Source organism: Polypterus senegalus, chromosome 14, assembly GCF_016835505.1.
Source record: "Polypterus senegalus isolate Bchr_013 chromosome 14, ASM1683550v1, whole genome shotgun sequence".
NCBI lineage: Eukaryota > Metazoa > Chordata > Cladistia > Polypteriformes > Polypteridae > Polypterus > Polypterus senegalus.
Window position 1 is genome coordinate 140,933,449 of NC_053167.1, and position 19,108 is coordinate 140,952,556.

Below are 19,108 nucleotides of genomic sequence, written 5' to 3' on the forward strand. Positions count from 1 at the left end.
CACCAAGCCTGCTTGTCTCACTTAACTGGTGCCATGCCTTGCCAGCTTGCCCACACCGTACACCAACATACTGTAAGAGCTTCGCCTTATAATGTCAGGGACTGATCACTAACTGTGTGTCACCTGCATTAGAAACTCCTTAATAAAGTAAGTCAAGTCAACTTCATTTATAAAGCCCCTATAAAAAAAACACAAACGTGTTTACCAAAGTGATGTACAGTAAATAATAGTATTAATAGAAAGACAATAAATGACATATAGCATAACAGAAAAACATTCCATAATTACTGTCAACATATATAAAAATACAAACCAACAACCCCTTAAATCTGAATTTTAATTTTAATCTGACCTCTTGGGCACGGCCATCAGCAGTGTGTCTGTCTGCTTAGAGAGTGTCGACCTCGTCTCTCTCTCAGGGGTGGGGATCAATCTGTTCTTAACTCAATTTTTCTTTTTGTAAAAACTTGATTGCTTTGTATGGATTATAATAAAATTAATTTAAAAAAAATAAAAAAAAAATGACACCCTAATTAGCTGATGATGTCCATAACTGTACTTTTAATAGACTGCCCTCTTGTGGCCTGTGATTCCATTGAACACTCCAGGCCTTACCTTTGTACCTTCGGTGCCTTGTCTATCTATTTATCATATATTGCCTTTCATATCTATCTATCTATCTATCTATCTGTTATATAGTGCCTTCCATATCTATCTATCTATCTATCTATACAATACAATACAATTTATTTTTATATATCCCAAAATCACACAAGAAGTGTCACAATAGGCTTTAACAGGCCCTGCCTTTTGACAGCCACCCAGCCTTGACCCTCTAAGAAGACAAGGAAGAACTTCCAAAAATAAACCCTTGTAGGGAAAAACTAATGGAAGAAACCTCCGGAAAGACAGTTCAAAGAGAGACTCCTTTCCAGGTAGTATGTGTGTGCAGTGCGTGTCAAAAAAGGGGAGAACACAAGTAATATTCAATACAATATAATAGTGCAATAGAAATATTACAGGTACCGAGCAGAATTCAACTTCTTCTTCTTTCGGCTGCTCCCATTAGGGGTCGCCACAGCAGATCATCTTCTTCCCTATCTTAAAAGATTTCAATAGTAGATTTATATTACATAATACAATTTGGATTTGTTCAGAGAGACCTCGGCCATCAAGCTGCCACCCCTATTGGCCATTCCACAGCTGAGTCAGTGCTGGGCCAGCCAATCTTATCTATCTATCTATCTATCTATCTATCTATCTATCTATCTATCTATCTATCTATCTATTTATCTATTATATAGTGCCTTATCTATCTATCTATCTATCTATCTATCTATCTATCTATCTATCTATCTATCTATCTATCTATCTATCTATCTATCTATCTATCTATCTAATATTATAGTGCCTATCTATCTATCTTTTGTATTATTTTATGTTTTGAAAAACTATTTTCCTACTTCTTGATTTTTCTCTACTACTTCAAATTATTCCTACCGACTGTTTTCTTATCGGCATCTACATTTTGATGAAGAGACTTGAGTGAGTAAATGACACACGTTCCACTTATTTTATTTCTCCAGTGAACAACAACACCAACTGACACTTCGTGTAAAAGTAACTCTTGGAATCTGCACAATAAAAGTCTGAACTCAGCCAAGCATTCAGCACTCAGTTATTTTGACGCCTCATTTAATACTTCATTGCGACTTAATTTATTTTCCTCTCGGTCTCCTTGCCAAAATAGTTGCAATCATTAAGCGGTCATGTTACAGATTGTTCTTTAATTTACTGTTTGCGACATCTTGGCCAAGTTCCGTCTCCCCGCTCTGACCTTTTCTCGCCAAACCCCCCAGCAAACATCACAACTACGTACGGCATTTAAAGTGAATTACAAAGCACCGCATGTGTATGTCCCTTTTTTAACTTGGGGTTTCATCGGTCATGCTGTGTGTGACGAACCTGATTCTACTCCAGTTTATTTTTCAGTACCTACCGGGCTACCCGTAGTCGTGAAGCTGCTTTTAAGGGCTTTAGCTATGCTATTTATTTCACGATTTGTTTTCGGTATTAACAGACGTGAACGACCAGACAGACGAGACGCAGGTGTCTGTAGCGCCGCGCTGCGGGGAATAAACAAACTGCAGCGCTCCACCCGCGTTTGTCCCGACGGATGCAGGCTTAACGACCCCTGTAACGGACACTTCTTTTCTCACTCTCTCTGACACTCACGTTCGTTTATTATCTTGTCGTAATGTGGGCCGTACAACCAGTTGCGGGTGTAAACCTCTGGACGAGACTCCGCATAGTTGGATTACTTTTAATCTCGTTAGGGGTCAGGATTCGTCCATTTTTAAATCAGATTTCATTGCGTTGCATGGAGACCCATATTGTTCTCCACCCCTCCCCATTGGGTTCGTGCAAACCCGACGTCACAGGCTGTGCCCGATCCACGTCTGCTGCACAAAGTCCGTCCGTCCTCATCAAGTTAAAGGCAGCCTGACAGCCCAGCGGTGCGCATTTCAGTCCGAAATGTCGGTTTGGTGGCTGTGGGAGCAGCTGGACGCCTGGAGCGCCCTCATCTTCATCGTGGTGCTGTTGTTTGTCTCCGATTACCTGAAGCACAGGGATGGCAAAAACTTTCCACCGGGTCCTTTCTGGGTGCCGTTTGTGGGCGACTTGTTCAAAATGGCTTCAGATCACCCGCATCTCTACATGGCAAAGGTAAGTCTGAACCTCTAACTCCAAATGATGTGCGAGCGCGCATGGGTTAAAAGAACATGAGTACAATTTAAAAACGCCACTAACATCATGGCATGTCGCCCATTACAACATCTCTTGTTTCTGATTTAAATTATCCTGACCATGGAAAAATGGGGCATATCAATATGTAGCCACAATAGCCCACCCGAAAAACTCCGACATGTGGCACTCGGAGAAGCGCGGGCTTTGCAAGTTGAGATCCTGGCATATGCCACCCGAGCCAATTGGCAATCAGCCAGCACTTATACGTGACGCGTTGCAAATCCAAGAAGAATAAGCGGCGCCAATGGAGTACTGGGAGTCGGAAACGAAAGTAAACCTGTCTGCTGGAGTACAGCAACTGTGAGAAGTAGCAAAGCTAACAAATGAAAAGTGTGCCAGTTGTAACAAAGGGCGTCAGCAAGCGCTTTCCGCTGCATTTCCGTCTCATCCAGTCCAGGGGCATCGTTTTTAAAACTTGAAGTGGTTTTCTCAAAAAACGGCAAAATTAAGCTTAAAAATAAACAGAATCTCGTTTTAAATCATAATCATCATGTAAGTGCGCGCCCGTGAACGCACCTCCATGCTAATTCAAACTTGTACATATGCAATCGCGATGATGCAGAAGCTCATTGGTTAGTAGAGCAACCACCTGACGCATCGATACCTCGCCCCCTGCATTGACGAGTATCTGGTCGTGATGGACGATACTGCTCATTTTCTTTGATCCGATACCGGGTGGCCGGCGTTGCCAATACCGATCCCAAAACTGATTCAGCCAGAGTGATGTCTTGCAAGAATGGTTAGTTGCTCTTCTGTAAAAACTTTCAGTATCTGTGAACATCAAAAAGTCACATTTCAAAGACTTTGCATTAGATAGTGCCAAATATTGGACTTCTTTGTCTGCAAGAACTGAACACGTTTAATAATTTATATTAATAAGCAAGCAATCTGTGGAACAACAATAAGCATTAGGATTCATTTTTTCCCCGAAAAATAAAACATGTTAAAAAAAATTTTTTTACTGTAAAACGTGCAAAGTATGCAGTCAGAAGTGTAAAAAAGTATGATCATGATGCGAGCGTCACTTTCGGATACATCAGACTTACTTTCTGTTCAACTGTCTGTTTCAATTTCAGTGACTGAAGACGATTCTCTTCGTCAGTATGTGAATTTCCCCTTGGGATTCATAAAGTATCTATCTATCTATCTATCTATCTATCTATCTATCTATCTATCTATCTATCTATCTATCATTACTGCTGATGAGAGGCTCCTCGACATCACTGTTCATATTACTGTCAAGAGCGCGCAACACACGTTATTATTACTATGCACGCCTACCGGTGAGAGGAGAAGACGCCGCTATACCGTTGCCTGGGTAACGCTCGGAACTTCTGCTTTTAGTACTGTTTTTACAGCCCATGTGACACTTGGGTCTAATGTTAGGGAATGGGATCTTCTTCTTCTTTTGGCTGCTCCCCTTAGGGGTCGTCACAGTGGATCATCTATTTCCATATCTTTCTGTCCTCATCATCTGGTTCTGTTACACCCGTCACCAGCATGTCTTCTCTCACCACATCCACAAACCTTCGCTTAGGCCTTCCTCTTCCCTGGCAGCTCTATCCTTAGCCCCTTAGCCCCCTTCTCCCAATATACCCAGCATCTCTCCTCTGCACATGTCCAAACCAACGCAATCTCACCTCTCTGACTTTGTCTCCCAACCATCCAACTTGAGCTGACCGTCTAATGTCCTCATTTCTAATCCTGCCCATCCTCATTACACCCAATGCAAATCTTAGCATCTTTAACTCTGTCACCTCCAGCTCTGCTTCCTTTGCCACCGTCTCTAACCCATATAACACAGCTGGTCTCACTACTGTCCTGTAGACCTTCCCTTTCACTCTTGCTGGTATCCGTCTGTCACAAATCACTTCTGACACTCTCTTCCACCGTGCCTGCACTCTCTTTTTCACTTCTCTTCCACATTCTCCATTACTCTGTACATCCACCTTCACCAACTCTACTCCCTCATCCTCACCATTCCACTGACCTCCCTCTCATTCACACACATGTATTCTGTCATGGTGATCCTACTGACTTTCATTCCTCTCCTCTCTAGAGCAGATCTCCACCTCTCCAGGGTCTCCTCAACCTGCTCCCTACTATCTCTAGAGATCACAATGTCATCAGCAAACATCACAGTCCACGGGGACTCCTGTCTGATCTCATCTGTCAGCCTCTCCATCACCACTGCAAATGAGAAAAGGCACAAAGCCGATCCCCGATGTGTTCCCACCTGTAATAAAATGCATTGCATTTGTCATTCCAACAGATGGCACCTCACAAATATTTGTGGAAATACATTTTGTTACCACTAGTGCTTGCGATGTGCCATCTGTTGGAATGACAAATGCAACACATTTTATTACTATATTCATTGCAAAATACATTCCAATAGAAGGGGCACTGCAAACTGTAATGATGAGGTCTATATTGATTACTTAAACATCAACCCATCTTAGACGAGTAGCACAACTAGTAAGTATTTAAGTATATATAGAGTATATATAAGTATATTTAAGTATATATATATATATATATATATAGCTCAGAAATAAAAACTACTTTATGATACGTAATCCATTCTCTGCCTTTGTGGATCTCCAACTACTAAACTATATATATATATATATATATATATATATATATATATAATGGTTAGTTTATGGGATACACAAGTGACAACCAATGGGGGGAACACGGACGTATTTATGGAAGTAGGAATGCTGGGTAAAGATGATGCAAAGGATCTTGGGGAGGTGGTGATGTTATCTGCAAGGGACCAGAGGTGACTAATGAACCTGGGAGTGGCCCGGGCGCCTGGATAGAGATTTGGAGAAGAATTCAAGGTGCCATGTTCTTTGGTTGCTCATCTTTCCTGTTAAAATAAAGAGAGAGTGATTAGCACACTGTCCCAGTCCCCTGTCTTGCGGTTTTGCACGGCTCGTCAGGTTCTTTAGCTGCTCCCTAGATGCTCGTGTGTGACATTATATACAGTGCGTATAGAAAAGAATCCCCCCCTTGAAATATTCCCATTTTTTTTGCTTTACAGTCTTAAATGAAAACACACACAAAAAATATTTCTTCCCCACTTTACTTACTCAATGCCACCTCTAACATCCATATTTCAAAGGGGGGGATTCTTTTCTATACCCACTGTGTGTATATATATATTATGTGTGTATGTGTGTATATATATTGTGGAGCCGACCCGGACATGTTGTTTGTCACCACCACACATATTTTATTTACAAATATTTACAATAAATGGTCACTAAGACCCAGTCCAAAATAGTGCACAAACCCCAACACACAGTCCTGGCCACAAAATGCCTTCTTCTCAGGTCGCCTCCACTCTCTCTTCTGCCTCGTCCTTCTTCCACCCGACTCCAGCCTTGAATGAAGGGAGACGGCCCCTTTTATATGCTCCCGGATGAGCTCCAGGTGGTTCCCGACACTCCCCCGTTGGCCACACCCCAGCGTGGCGGAAGTGCCGGCTGTTCTCCCGGCAGCTATCCGGGCGCCCTTTTAATTCTTCCCCCCCCAGCACTTCCTGGTGTGGCGGAAGTGCTGAGGTAACAGGTCCCCAAGGCATTGGGGCACCTCCTGGTGGTGACCACGGGCCCCTACAGGGTGGGGCTTCCATGCCCTCAACCCGTGGCCCCCAAAGCAACCAGGATGGCGACCCCCACGTGATCCAGGGTGGGCACAGACCCACATCCGGTCCCTTACGGTGTCATGGCCGGGTCGTTGCCCCTGGCATCCCCGACAATATATATATATATATATATATATATATAGAGAGAGAGAGAGTATATATATATATATATATATATATATATATATATATTACAGTTGGAAAATGGATTGATGGATATATATAATGTTATATATATATATATATATATACTGTATAATATTGTTATGTGTATATATACAGTGGACCCTTGACTTGCAAACTAAATTTGTTCGTGAGGGCTCGTTGTAACTCAAGTTCATTGTAAGTCAAGACTATTTTTCCCATACAAAATAATGGAAATACCCATAATGTGTTCTGAACCTCCCACAGCAACACTTACTTAACCTTTTCATAATAAAAAAGGGTTGTATAATGTGCATAATTTACCAAAAACCCCAATAATTTTTCTAATGTACTAACCAAAAAGTTATAAAAAGTGCCTAGCCTACCAGAAACAACAATTTCATACTGTACTCACCATTTAATTTGACATCTCTGGCTTGCAGGAAGGGAAGAAGAGGAGAATGAAATGGAAGGTGGTTATTATTTGGAAGGAGAGCCCCCATCCATAAGAACATCAGGACTCTGGCTCTCTGGTGTCCTTTCTCTCCTTGAGAGAGGCTGTAGCCCACTAGGCTCACTAGGTCTCAACCTTTTCGAAAATAAAAACTGGTCTAAGGTTGTCTGTTTCTGTCTTTTCTTAAACACAGTTCTATAGCATGACATGACTTTGTCATTAAGCAAGTTAATGCAATGATTAACATTTTTCACTGTCTGGGTGGGTCTTCTCTACAAATGTTTGTAGCTCTGTCCAATTTTTCAGGATGTCCTTTATTTCAGACTAGCAAAATACCCGCGCTTCGCAGCGGAGAAGTAGTGTGTTAAAGAAGCAATGAAAAAGAAAAGGAAACATTTTGAAAATAACGTAACATGATTGTAAATGTTATTGTTTTGTCACTGTTGTGAGTGATGAGTGTTGTTGTCATTTATATATATATATATATATATATATATATATGTGAAGGCTGGCCCCGCACAGACAGACGGACATCATATTTTGCTCCACACACTATTTATTTACAGTATTTACAAGTTCAGTGCACTCACGCAACCCCAGTGCCTCTGCACCGATTTCCCCCAAAGTCCAGGGCCCACAGTCTCTGTGCCTTTGTCCTGGCCGCCTCCCGTCCTCGCTCTCCAGCTCCGTCTGCTTCCTCCCGACTTCCACCAATCACTGGAGGAGGCGGCCCCTAAATAATGCCCCGGATGAGCCCCAGGTGCTTCCTCCATCCTTGGCCACGCCCCAGCGTGGCGGAAGTGTCGGCTGCCTTCCTGGCCGCCTCTCGGCGCCACACAATGTCTTCCCCGGCACTTCCTGGTGTGGCGGAAGTGTCGGGTTCCCGGATAATCAGGCACCGGGCGCCGCCTGGCGGTGGCCACGGGTCCCTACAGGGCTGGGCTTCAAAGCCCTGTACCCAGGCCCCTTGCCTAACCATGACGGACGCCCCACTCTGTCTGGAGGAGGCACTCGCCCTCCTCCGGTCCTCCAAGCGTCCCGCCGGGCTCCTGCCCCACCGCAACCGCACGGGATAAACCGGCATCGGGGCGCCGCCTGGCGGTGACCACGGGCCCCTACCGGGAAGGGCTTCCATGCCCTCAACCCGTGGCCCCCAACAGAACCAGGACGGACGCCCCCTCGCGGTCTGGAGGAGGCACAAGCCCTCCTCACGTCCTCCTGGGCGTCCCGGCCGGGCTCCAGCCCCGGCCGGGGGCCACAGTGCCCCACCGCTAGCGAGGACACGTGGGTCCGAACGACACAACCCGAAAGGGCAGCACGTCCCCAGCGAGGGTCCTACTATGTCCCCAGGGTCCAACACGGCACCCTGGGACATCTGTCTTCGGCACCCTCGCCGGCCGCAAACGCCCCTGTGGTCTGCGCGCCTCGCCCCGCTGTTCCCCAGCGGGTCACCGTAGTCCTCCCGGCGTGGAGCACTCCAGCGAGCGCCCGTTCCAGGCGGGCAGGTCCCGCCGACGCCGGCCTCAGCGCTCGTCGGGGCTTCGGCCTGTAAAATAAAGAAAAGAGGGCCAGAAGCACAGCCAGGACACTCATCCCGAGCGCCCGGTCTCCGTATCGACCGTGCTCTGCCCCCCTCCGACAGCCCCCAACTTGCCTGCTGAAGTCCGCCGCAGGTTCCATGCCCGTCCGCTCGTCCGCGGCACGCTCGCAGGCGGCTCGCCCAGCCGCCCAGGGATCTCCTCTGCCCGCACAGCGACGGCCCTTCTCGGACGCGCACCCAGCGCCGCGTCCTCCTATCGGAGGAACCGGCATTCACCCTTCGGTTCCTCCTTCTTTTCTTGGGCGCTGGCGGTCTGGGTCTGAGCACAGCGAAAGCTCAAATCCAGCCCGCTCTGCGTCCAGGCAGAGCGACGGGAGACAGTTGCAGGCTTGGGGCGCAGGGCGCTAGGACCCCGGGCACTCAGCAGCCCCGATCCTACGCGCCCCTGCATATTCGAGCTCCTCGCCTTGCTAGCTGTCTGCACCACGGCGTCTGCTGTCGGGGAGGTTGCTTACTTGGAGCTGATCGTCCGTAAGCGGTCACAGCCATGTTCGCAAACCTCCCGCTTGCTTTACGGGACGGTACTACTCACCACCCCGCCGTGTTCTGCCGGCCTCCGGTTCCAGCGCCCCCGATCCTCCGTCTCACTCGGTGTCAGTCCCGACGCGACCGCCTTCTCCATCAGCTGCTCACACTGCGCGGCGAGAACACGTAGCAGCTCCTCTAAAGACGGCTTGGCGGGCCGAAGGGACTCCTCCGACGCACGCCGAGCCGCTGGTGGAAAGAGAGAGACAGACGTCGGTGGGCTTACCTGTCCATCAGCTCCACGCGACGCCTGCCTCCTCTGGGCCACTCCCTCTGGCCCTATCGGGTCCTTCTCCAACACGAGACTGGCATTCCTTGGGCCCGCCTCTATCCAATCATCGGCGGGCACGCAAGACACACCGCCAATCCCGCGCCTGTCAGCGGCGGGACCTCCGCCCGCGGCCAACTTGCCTCCGCTGCTCGAGTGCGGAGACGTGCCTCTCGCCAGCGTTGTAACTGCGGGCGATCCCTTGAGCCGCAGCGGCTCGAATCCGCAGCCTCTTCGCTGCCTCCGTCGCCGCGCTGCCGACAGCCCGTGGCCGCGTGCCTCGCCACGGGCGCGGATCCGCTCGTCCCTCCCTGCTGAAACAAAGGTAAGTCCGACCCGAAGGGCCGATAATTGCAGGGCAGGGTACTCACCTCCCGAATCCCGTCATGCCGAGGCCCCCGCCTCGGTGTGGCCTTCAGTGAAGCAACGCCGGCCTGGCTGTCCGTCCTGACAGCGCGACTGGAGCCCGCTGCGCTTCGGCGATGACGACTTCTCCTCCGCACCCGGGGAAAGCAATCCCGCTGACCGGTGGCGGTTTCTGGTCGAACGCCTCCGCGGTTGTGCCGGCAGGCGCTCCAGCTGCCAGTGTGTGGGTCCGCTGCTGCGCCGGGCCGTTCACAAAATATTTATACAGACGGGGTCCCCCCCTTTTAGCAGGGGGTTGGCCCCACGTTGGGCGCCATTGTGAAGGCTGGCCCCGGCACAGACAGACGGACAGCATATTTTGCTCCACACACTATTTATTTACAGTATTTACAAGTTCAGTGCACTCACGCAACCCCAGTGCCTCTGCACCGATTTCCCCAAAGTCCAGGGCCCACAGTCTCTGTGCCTTTGTCCTGGCCGCCTCCTGTCCTCGCTCTCCAGCTCAGTCTGCTTCCTCCCGACTTCCACCCATGACTGGAGGGAGGCGGCCCCTTAAATAATGCCCCGGATGAGCCCCAGGTGCTTCCTCCATCCTTGGCCACGCCCCAGCGTGGCGGAAGTGTCGGCTGCCTTCCTGGCCGCTCTCCGGGCGCCACACAATGTCTTCCCCCCGGCACTTCCTGGTGTGGCGGAAGTGTCGGGTTCCCGGGATAATCAGGCACCGGGGCGCCGCCTGGCGGTGGCCACGGGTCCCTACAGGGCTGGGCTTCAAAGCCCTGTACCCGAGGCCCCTTGCCTAACCATGACGGACGCCCCCACTCTGTCTGGAGGAGGCACTCGCCCTCCTCCGGTCCTCCAAGGCGTCCCGGCCGGGCTCCTGCCCCGACCGGCAACCGCGACGGGATAAACCGGTATCGGCGCCGCCTGGCGGTGACCACGGGCCCCTACCGGGAAGGGCTTCCATGCCCTCAACCCGTGGCCCCCAACAGAACCAGGACGGACCCCTCGGTCTGGAGGAGGCACAAGCCCCCTCACGTCCTCCTGGGCGTCCCGGCCGGGCTCCAGCCCCGGCCGGGGGCCACAATATATATATATATATATATATATATTTACACACACATATATACACACAAATACATATATATATACATACATACACACACACATATATAAACATATATATACATATACATACATATCTACATATATACACACACAGCTATTTGGTATCAGTGCAATACGCTGTTTGTTAAAACGGATGACACCGCTCTTACGTGCAAGTCTGCGTGGATATTATGAACTATCGTATTTGTTCAAGTTCTATTTAAATTTTAAATAGAAGGAATTTTTATTTAGTCGACAGAAATATCTTTGGTAGGAATGGTAAAACAGACAGGAATATTATTCCTGAATAAATCAACTCAAACCTTAAACAACTTATAATATTTTGCTCTCCATAAAAATATATCCTGTCTAAATTATACAAGTTAGAAATAAAGTAAACATTAAAAGAACAAACATTCAAATTTCTTTACTCTTATGTAATTTTATATATAAAAAATAAACTTAGATTTTAAATATCCCAAAAGATTTTGCTCTCCATAAAAATATATCCTGTCAAAATTATACAAATTCAAATATGAACATGCTGCATAACAAAACCTAGAAATATAAATAAAATGTGTTCCTTTCAGCAATAACAAATCAAATCATTCAGTTGTCTTTGCTCATATGTCATTTTAGAGCTGGACGCCTGGCATCTTTTTGGCCACAGGTTCGTTTCTGTTTGGTGTGAGGTTCTGTGTTGTGGAGATTCTCAGGATGGATTGCAGGTGCTCATCAGTGAGGCGACTCCTGTGTGCTGTTTTGTTAGTCTTTATCACTGAGAAGAGCTTCTCACACAGATATGTGCTACCAAACATGCACAAGGTTCGAGCCGCATGTAGACGGACTTTTTTTGTTCTTCAAAGTCACCAAAGCGCCGTGCAAACTCAGTGCGCTCGCAGTTTATCAGCAAAGTGCGTTTTGGGAACACCGTAGTGACGACTTGGTTTAACATTACTTGGCAACAGGGAAAGTGGGGCAAGTGGTTGTGTCTCCCATAAAAGCAGCTTCAATTGAAATCACTTTGTGATTGTGCACGGTAAAACGTCCGCTGAAGTGTCAGATTCTTATTTAATTATTCTGCTTTCTGTATCTTCTGCATTGCATTCAGGTCTTTCAGGTTACCCTGATGTTTTGTTCATAGTGCCGTCTTAGATTAAATTCTGTAATTACAGCCACATTAGCTCCACAAATGAGACACACGGGTTCAGTAAACATATACTCAGCCTCCCATCGGTTTTTAAAGGCTCTATTTTCAGAATCAACTTTTCTCTTCAGCATCGTGTGAGCTAGCTTCGCAATAACTTGATTAACTCGGTAAGTGTTGGCAAGGCAGCTGAAGCGCTGCATTATGGGATCTGTAGTTTATTGTGTTACCAGCGCTTCATATACCGGGCTTTAATAACAATAATACAGTATATAAAATGATCTCGGGGCGGATATAATTACACGCGGGCGGATGTGGCCCTGCCCCTTGAGTTTGACACATATGGACTAAATAGAACTTGAAAAGATATATTTTTCAAATGTGATCGCGCAATTCAGATAGAGTTGACGCCGCACTACAGCCTGCATGCCTCAATAAGTCATCCTCCCTCGCTCTTACTTTTTACCGTTCATCTAATGAATACACTGAGTATGGCTTTACCAAAACAATCATTGATGGCGAATAAAGTATCCATTATTCGAGTATGTAGATCGGGATATATATATATATATATATATATATATATATATATATATATATATATATATATATATATATATATATATACCATATACGTATATCATGAGAGAAGTAGTGTGTTAAAAAGCTAGAAAAGAAAAGGGAACATTTTAAAAATAACGTAACATGACTGTCAATATACAGTATTTGTTTTGTGAGTGTTACTGAGTGTTGCTGTCATCAAGGATTTGATTATCATTATTTCTTTCAATCAGGTTCGTATTTGTAGGATGTGTTGTGTTCAAGTTACATTCCGTGTTTGTCAATCGTTGTAAAGATGACAGGTTTCATTCATCGATTCGTTTCTTACTGCATCAATAAACAGCTCGTCTTCTTCTTTATCTGAGACCTGACACACTGCATGCACGGTTTTTTACACTGTCTTCCTTTAGCGGGACATTGACTTTTTCCAACGTGTGCTTTGTTTCCGCAGTAGTTGGATTTATGAATATGCTTGTATGTATGAGACGCTTCATATTTTTGCTGCCTTTTCAATTGTGTAATTCGGTTTTGTTCAGCTCTTTGGAACTGTTGCTTTTATCTGTGCACTGCGTCAGTTCACGTGAGCCACTCGGTGTACATGCATCGAAGTTTCCCAGCTGTGCTGGTGCCATCTCCTGCTATGTCCATGGCTGTATTTAATGTTACCTTAGTCCTGGCACTTAAAACTTTCTCTCGCAGTTTTGCTGAGTTTGTGTCAAACACCACCCTGACCATCTCATCTTCCTCTCCATAAGCACAGTCCTTCACCCGTGAATATTTACCCGTGGCAGTTTGCTATTGGATTGCCGCTGACGGACGGCCTTATATGGGCAGGCACTAAATTACAAGCGCCAGCGCAGCCTGTCTATGAACTTAATTTAAAGTGTAGGTTTACATCGTGCTTTGTTTCAGTAGCAGAACTCATGAATATGGTTGTATATGTCACTTTCGCTTCGCTTCTTATTGTTTCCCTGCCTTCTCAATTATATAATGCATGTTTTCTTCAGCGCTTTTTGAGGTCTTCCTGGTTTTCTATGTACTGCATGATTACGTGGGAGGCGTGATGATGTCACACGAAACTCCGCCCCCACGGCGTTGAAGCTCATCTCCATTACAGTAAATGGAGAAAAACAGCTTCCAGTTATGACCATTACGCGTAGAATTTCGATATAAAACCTGCCCAACTTTTGTAAGGAAGCTGTAAGGAATGAACCTGCCAAATTTCAGCCTTCCACCCACACGGGAAGTTGGAGAATTAGTGATGAGTCAGTGAGTGAGTGAGTGAGTCAGTGAGTGAGTGAGTGAGTGAGTGAGGGCTTTGCCTTTTATTAGTATAGAAGAGGAAATTAACTGCACTGATTGTTGATCCTCCCCCTCCTCTTCACAAAGTTCCTCAGCTATCATTCCCTGTTGCTCAGCCAGAAGTTGCTGAAGATCCTCTGTAGACAATTCCTCTGAGTGTTCCTCCACCAGTTCCTCAACATCACCACTGTCTACCTGCAAGCCTATGGACTCAGCTATAGTGACAGTGTCATCAACCACAGGGCTCCTCTACAAAGCCTTCATAGTCTCTCTCCTCTATAATTTTAGGCCACACTTTCTTCCAGGCGAGATCGGTCACACAAATGCCACTCTCATATTTCTGCACAATTTCCTTCTTCGTTTCGATTGTGAGTGCTTTCTTTACCTTTGTTACCGTCTCTTCCTTCCTTAGCTTCTTTTCTAGCTTTTTTGGGGCCATTTTGATAGCAACTATCAAAATAAATTATATAAATCACTGCACTGACCAAAGTTATGTCCACAAACACACATATCTGGGCTCCAAAAGACGCTTCCGAACGCTCTCAGTTGTTTGTTTACAATCGCACAAGCAGATACAGGTGACCGCATTCGCGTCGTAATTCCTGACGTTGGTCGTAATTTAAAACAAAAATTTGAATTTTTGGTCAAGAATTTTTGATCATAAACCAAGTTGTTCACGTCAGGCCGGTCGTATATCGAGGTTTATATAATTTTTATATTATATAGGTGCTGTATAGTATTTGATTTTATTTTCTTATCAACAACAACAACATTTATTTCTATAGCACATTTTCATACAAAAAGTAGCTCAAAGTGCTTTACATAATGAAGAAAAGAAAAATAAAAGACAAAATAAGAAATTAAAATAAGACAACATTAGTTAACATAGAAAAGGAGTAAGGTCCGATAGCCAGGGTGGACAGAAAAAACTCCAGACGGCTAGAGAAAAAAAATAAAATCTGCAGGTATTCCAGACCATGAGACCACCCAGTCCCCTCTGGGCATTCTACCTAACATAAATGAAACAGTCCTCTTTGGATTTAGGGTTCTCACGGAAGGACTTGATGTTGATGGTCATGCAGACTTCTGGCTTTTAATCCATCCATCATTGTTGGAACATCACGGTGTTTTGAGTAGATGGTGGTGGCGCAAGCGGAAAAGATTTCCGGAAAAGGAAACAGAAGAGAGAGTAGAGGTTAGTACAGATTTAGAGCCACCATGAATAGTTATTATGATGAGTTGGAGATACAGAGTATCAGGATTAAATTACAGTGAAGTTATGAGAAGGCCATGTTAAAGTAATGTGTTTTCAGCAGTTTTATAAACTGCTCTACTGTATTAGCCTGCCGATTGGCAGGCTATTCCAGATTTTAGGTCCATAACAGCAGAAGGCCGCCTCACCACTTCTTTTAAGTTTAATATAATATGTAGCGAAAGTGAGAGAAGAGCATGTAATTGAGGAGTTTACCTTTTATTTCTATTCAGCTTACAGAAAAGTACGGAAATGTCTACAGCCTGCGATCTGGAGGAAGTAAAATCGTGATTGTCAACGGGTACAAAATAGCTAAGGAGGCTCTGCTGACACAAGGGTATGCCTTGACTGGCTGGCCACAAGCTGCTGCTTATGACAGGATCTACAAAATACCCGGTACTCATCTGTATAAATATATTTACATACAGTATTGTAGAAGGAGGACAGGCATCCCGCCTGAGAAAGGGGATAATTTTGTACCCAGATGGGAAGCCAGAGAGGAACAACAGTCCGAATGGTCGGCAGAACATGAATATAACTTTGTGTCCAGCTAGTATCCAGTAATGGAAGGACCAGCTATAGTTGGGAGTCAGGAGCAGTTCAATCCCCCATATGTCAGGTCATGGGAACCCAGTCAGGACAACTGCAGGGGATCTTGGGATATGGAGTCTAGCAGCGAAACCCTGTCAGAGTCTCTGTGTTCCAGTAGAGGGTGTTGTCAGGGGAAGGTAGGGGCTTCCCAGGAGACACTGCTGGGTCGGGCGTAAAAGGAAGTCCACTGCCTCACGTGAATGTGTCAGAGTCAGGAGGCAGCAGGCAACACATAACAGGAGGACTAGAGGAGGAAGTCTTGTGTATTATTGTATCATTATGGCTGATCTTTGGAGAGAGGATTGTGGATAATTGTGTGATTGTTTGAATAAGGTGTTCTTTATTTTAACTCGAAAGTGTGTTGGGCATTACTGTGTCTTGTCTTGGGGCTCAGTGGCTCCCCCTGCAGGTTAACGTTTACATAAGCCTGGGTCACCTGATTAGCTTTTGCATTTTTATTAGTAATGGTTAAGTAGAACCCTGAATGTTGATCAATATTTCCAAACGTGAATGTGAGACCTGGACAACGAGCTGACCATACGAGAGCACTTTGCATATTTGCTTGTATAACGAACCTTGAAGGATGAAAACCTTACAGATGGGTGAAGTCCACCACTGCGGTGAACATCTTTAACAAACAATTTGCACAGGTGTCCCAACTGCTGTGGATTACTTAAAAACCCTCTGTCCTGAATTATACTGCCACCCAGTTTCACCCTACTGGACCACTCATTCATACTTAATAGCTTTTGTAGTTGTGTCCCGTTTGGGATATTTGTATTTTAGGTGTTCGATGTCTCATGGAGGTCCTATTTGGGATCTCAGCTCTTTAATGGGTTGCTCTTTTACAATTCCCTCCACGGATGGTCTAACCTTTGTAACACAGTCGGTGTGGTCATCTGCCTCTTGGTCTTCGTCGTTTGTCTTTTGTATCCTTTTGGTTTGTGATACTTTGGTTGTTCGGCTTTTGAAAATGTTCTCAGATTTTTAGCACTCTATTCATTTTGCAATAGTAATGTGCCCTTTGTGATATTGGCACTGAATGTGGTCTCACATTATTTGAGTTCTTCATCTCAAAATTATCGGCCCTTTCATATGTTGACACTTTGTTGTATCATCCGATCCATCATCTGCCCTTGGCAGTGCCAGTTCTGTAGAATTCTGCCCAGCTTTGGGTTATCTGTCATATGCTTTAGTGCCCTGGTATTCAACATCACCACCATTTGGTGACATTTTGTGACAGAACCTTTGCTTGTCTAAGCTTGTCCTGTCAAAAATTTAGAATTATTCCAAGTTGATCTCTGTTTTCTTTGGCTCCCCAGTAATACTGTTTTAGCGATGTGACGTCATGCCCACACATTGCAAGTTGGATGCATTCCTCCTCTTATCTCTGAACACCCAGTCACCCCAAAAAACACCCCCAAAATCCTTTGGGTTCTAAGATGCATTTATATTCCTGTAGGCCTGACATTAAGTAACGGGTACCCCTGGAAAGAGCACAGGAGGTTCACTTTGACCGCACTCAGAAACTTTGGAGTTGGAAAGAAGAGCTTAGAGTCCATCATCATGGAGGAGGCCAAGTTCTTTGTAGAAGCCTTTGAGCAAGAGAGAGGTGAGTAATCTGAAAGACGAGTAAACACACGGCTCCCAGATTGGAAGCAGTGACCAGTTACTGTGTGGAGAGCTTGGTGAGCGTTGCTTTAACAGAAAGGGCTGCCATGGCTCTCCACAACTGTTAATGAAGGCAGCATTACTGACAGAACTGCTGCTGCATGTCTACTGCAGAGTTGTGACGTTTAGGGGAAACGTGTTAATGAGAAGCAGACATTGACAATCGTCATGCTTTACTGTCTTTGATTTCTCAGGCCAGCCATTTAATCCTCATAATACGATTAACAACGCCATCTCCAACATCATCTGCTTGATAGTCCTTGGTCATCGATTTGAGTACAGCAACAGCCACTACCGAGAGATACAGCACCTGATCAACAGAGGCGTTGTTTTGGAAGGAAGTTGGTGGGCTTGGGTAAGAGAATATTATACACTTGAACATTTCACGAATGTGCAGTGTCTCATTCAGCCATTGACTTATGTTTCACTTTAATTATATAATAATACCACGCATATTCTGTCTAGACGAGCATCTGAAGAACTGGTAGGTCACAAATTTCAAAACTCAGAAGCTCTAGGGGCAAAGAAATAGGACAAGATGGCCCGGTCTCATTAACACTTTTATGTTTCTACGTGAAACAGCGCTCTAAGATAAATAGATACGGGTCTCCCGAGAGAAATTTGAATTTTTACAGAAGTTGCTTAGATAGCGTCACACATGCTTGCCACAGGGTCACCCTCCGAGCTCCACTGCTCAAAAAAATTAAAGGAACACTTTGAAAACACATCAGATCTCAAAGGGGAAAAAAAACATCCTGCTGGTTATCTCTACTGATATGGTAAGGTGTTAGGAACGAAAGGATGGAAATGAAAATGATCAACCTACAGAGAGAGGGCTGAATTCAAAGACCCCTGAAAATCAAAGGGAAAAAATGATGCAGTGGCAGGCAGGCGAGTCCATTTTGCCAAAATTTCATTGCAGCAACTCCAAGTCATACTCAGTAGTTTGTATCCTTCTGACCCCCACCCCCTACATTTTATTATGAATACCTGACTACGTCCTAATGAGACGACGGATGGTGTCCTGGGGATCTCCAACCAGATCTAGACCAGGGCGTCACTGAGCTCCTGAATAGGCTGAGGCGTTGGATGGACTGAAACATAATGTCCCACCCAGAGGTGTTCTGTTGGATTGAGGTCAGGTGAGTGAGCGTTGCAGGGGCCAGTCAATGGGATCAATTCCTTTATCCTCTCGCTACATGAGACAAGGCATTGTCATGTACCAGGAGGAACCCAGGAGCCACTGCACCAGCAGATGGTCTGACAATGGGTTTACAGATTTCATCCCGATAGGCTCTGTAGGCTCTGCCATTGCTCATCCTGTTCCACTTTGCCCAAAGGAGCAGATAAGGACCTTCTACAAGGCGCCTTGTACAACTCTCCTACAGTAACTGCCTGTCTGTCTGTCTCCTGAATCTCCTCCATGCCCTTGCAACTTTTCTGGGAGACACAGCAGACCTTTTGGCAATGCCATGTATTGATGTGCCTGCCATCCTGGAGAAGTTGGACTAGTTGTGCCAACTCTGTAGGGGCCAGGTATGGCCTCATGCTACCAGTAGTGATGCTGACCGTAGCCAAATGCAAAATGAGTGACAAAATGTCAGTGGCCTCCCTCCACCTGTTAAACCATTCATTCCTGTTTTGGGGGTCGTCTCAT

At 45.8% G+C, this 19,108-nt stretch overlaps 1 protein-coding gene across 1 annotated transcript in view; it reads left to right on the top strand.

Moving 5' to 3' along the window:
* The first annotated feature begins 2,496 nt into the window (after positions 1-2,496).
* Positions 2,497-19,108, top strand: part of LOC120514353 (cytochrome P450 2J2-like) — a 62,097-nt gene continuing 45,485 nt past the window's right edge. Inside the window, exons 1-4 of the mRNA XM_039734670.1 lie at positions 2,497-2,727; positions 15,423-15,585; positions 17,243-17,392; positions 17,646-17,806. Coding sequence (XP_039590604.1) covers positions 2,536-2,727; positions 15,423-15,585; positions 17,243-17,392; positions 17,646-17,806 — 666 coding nt within the window. The 5' untranslated portion in view covers positions 2,497-2,535. The remainder of the gene's footprint in view (positions 2,728-15,422; positions 15,586-17,242; positions 17,393-17,645; positions 17,807-19,108) is intronic.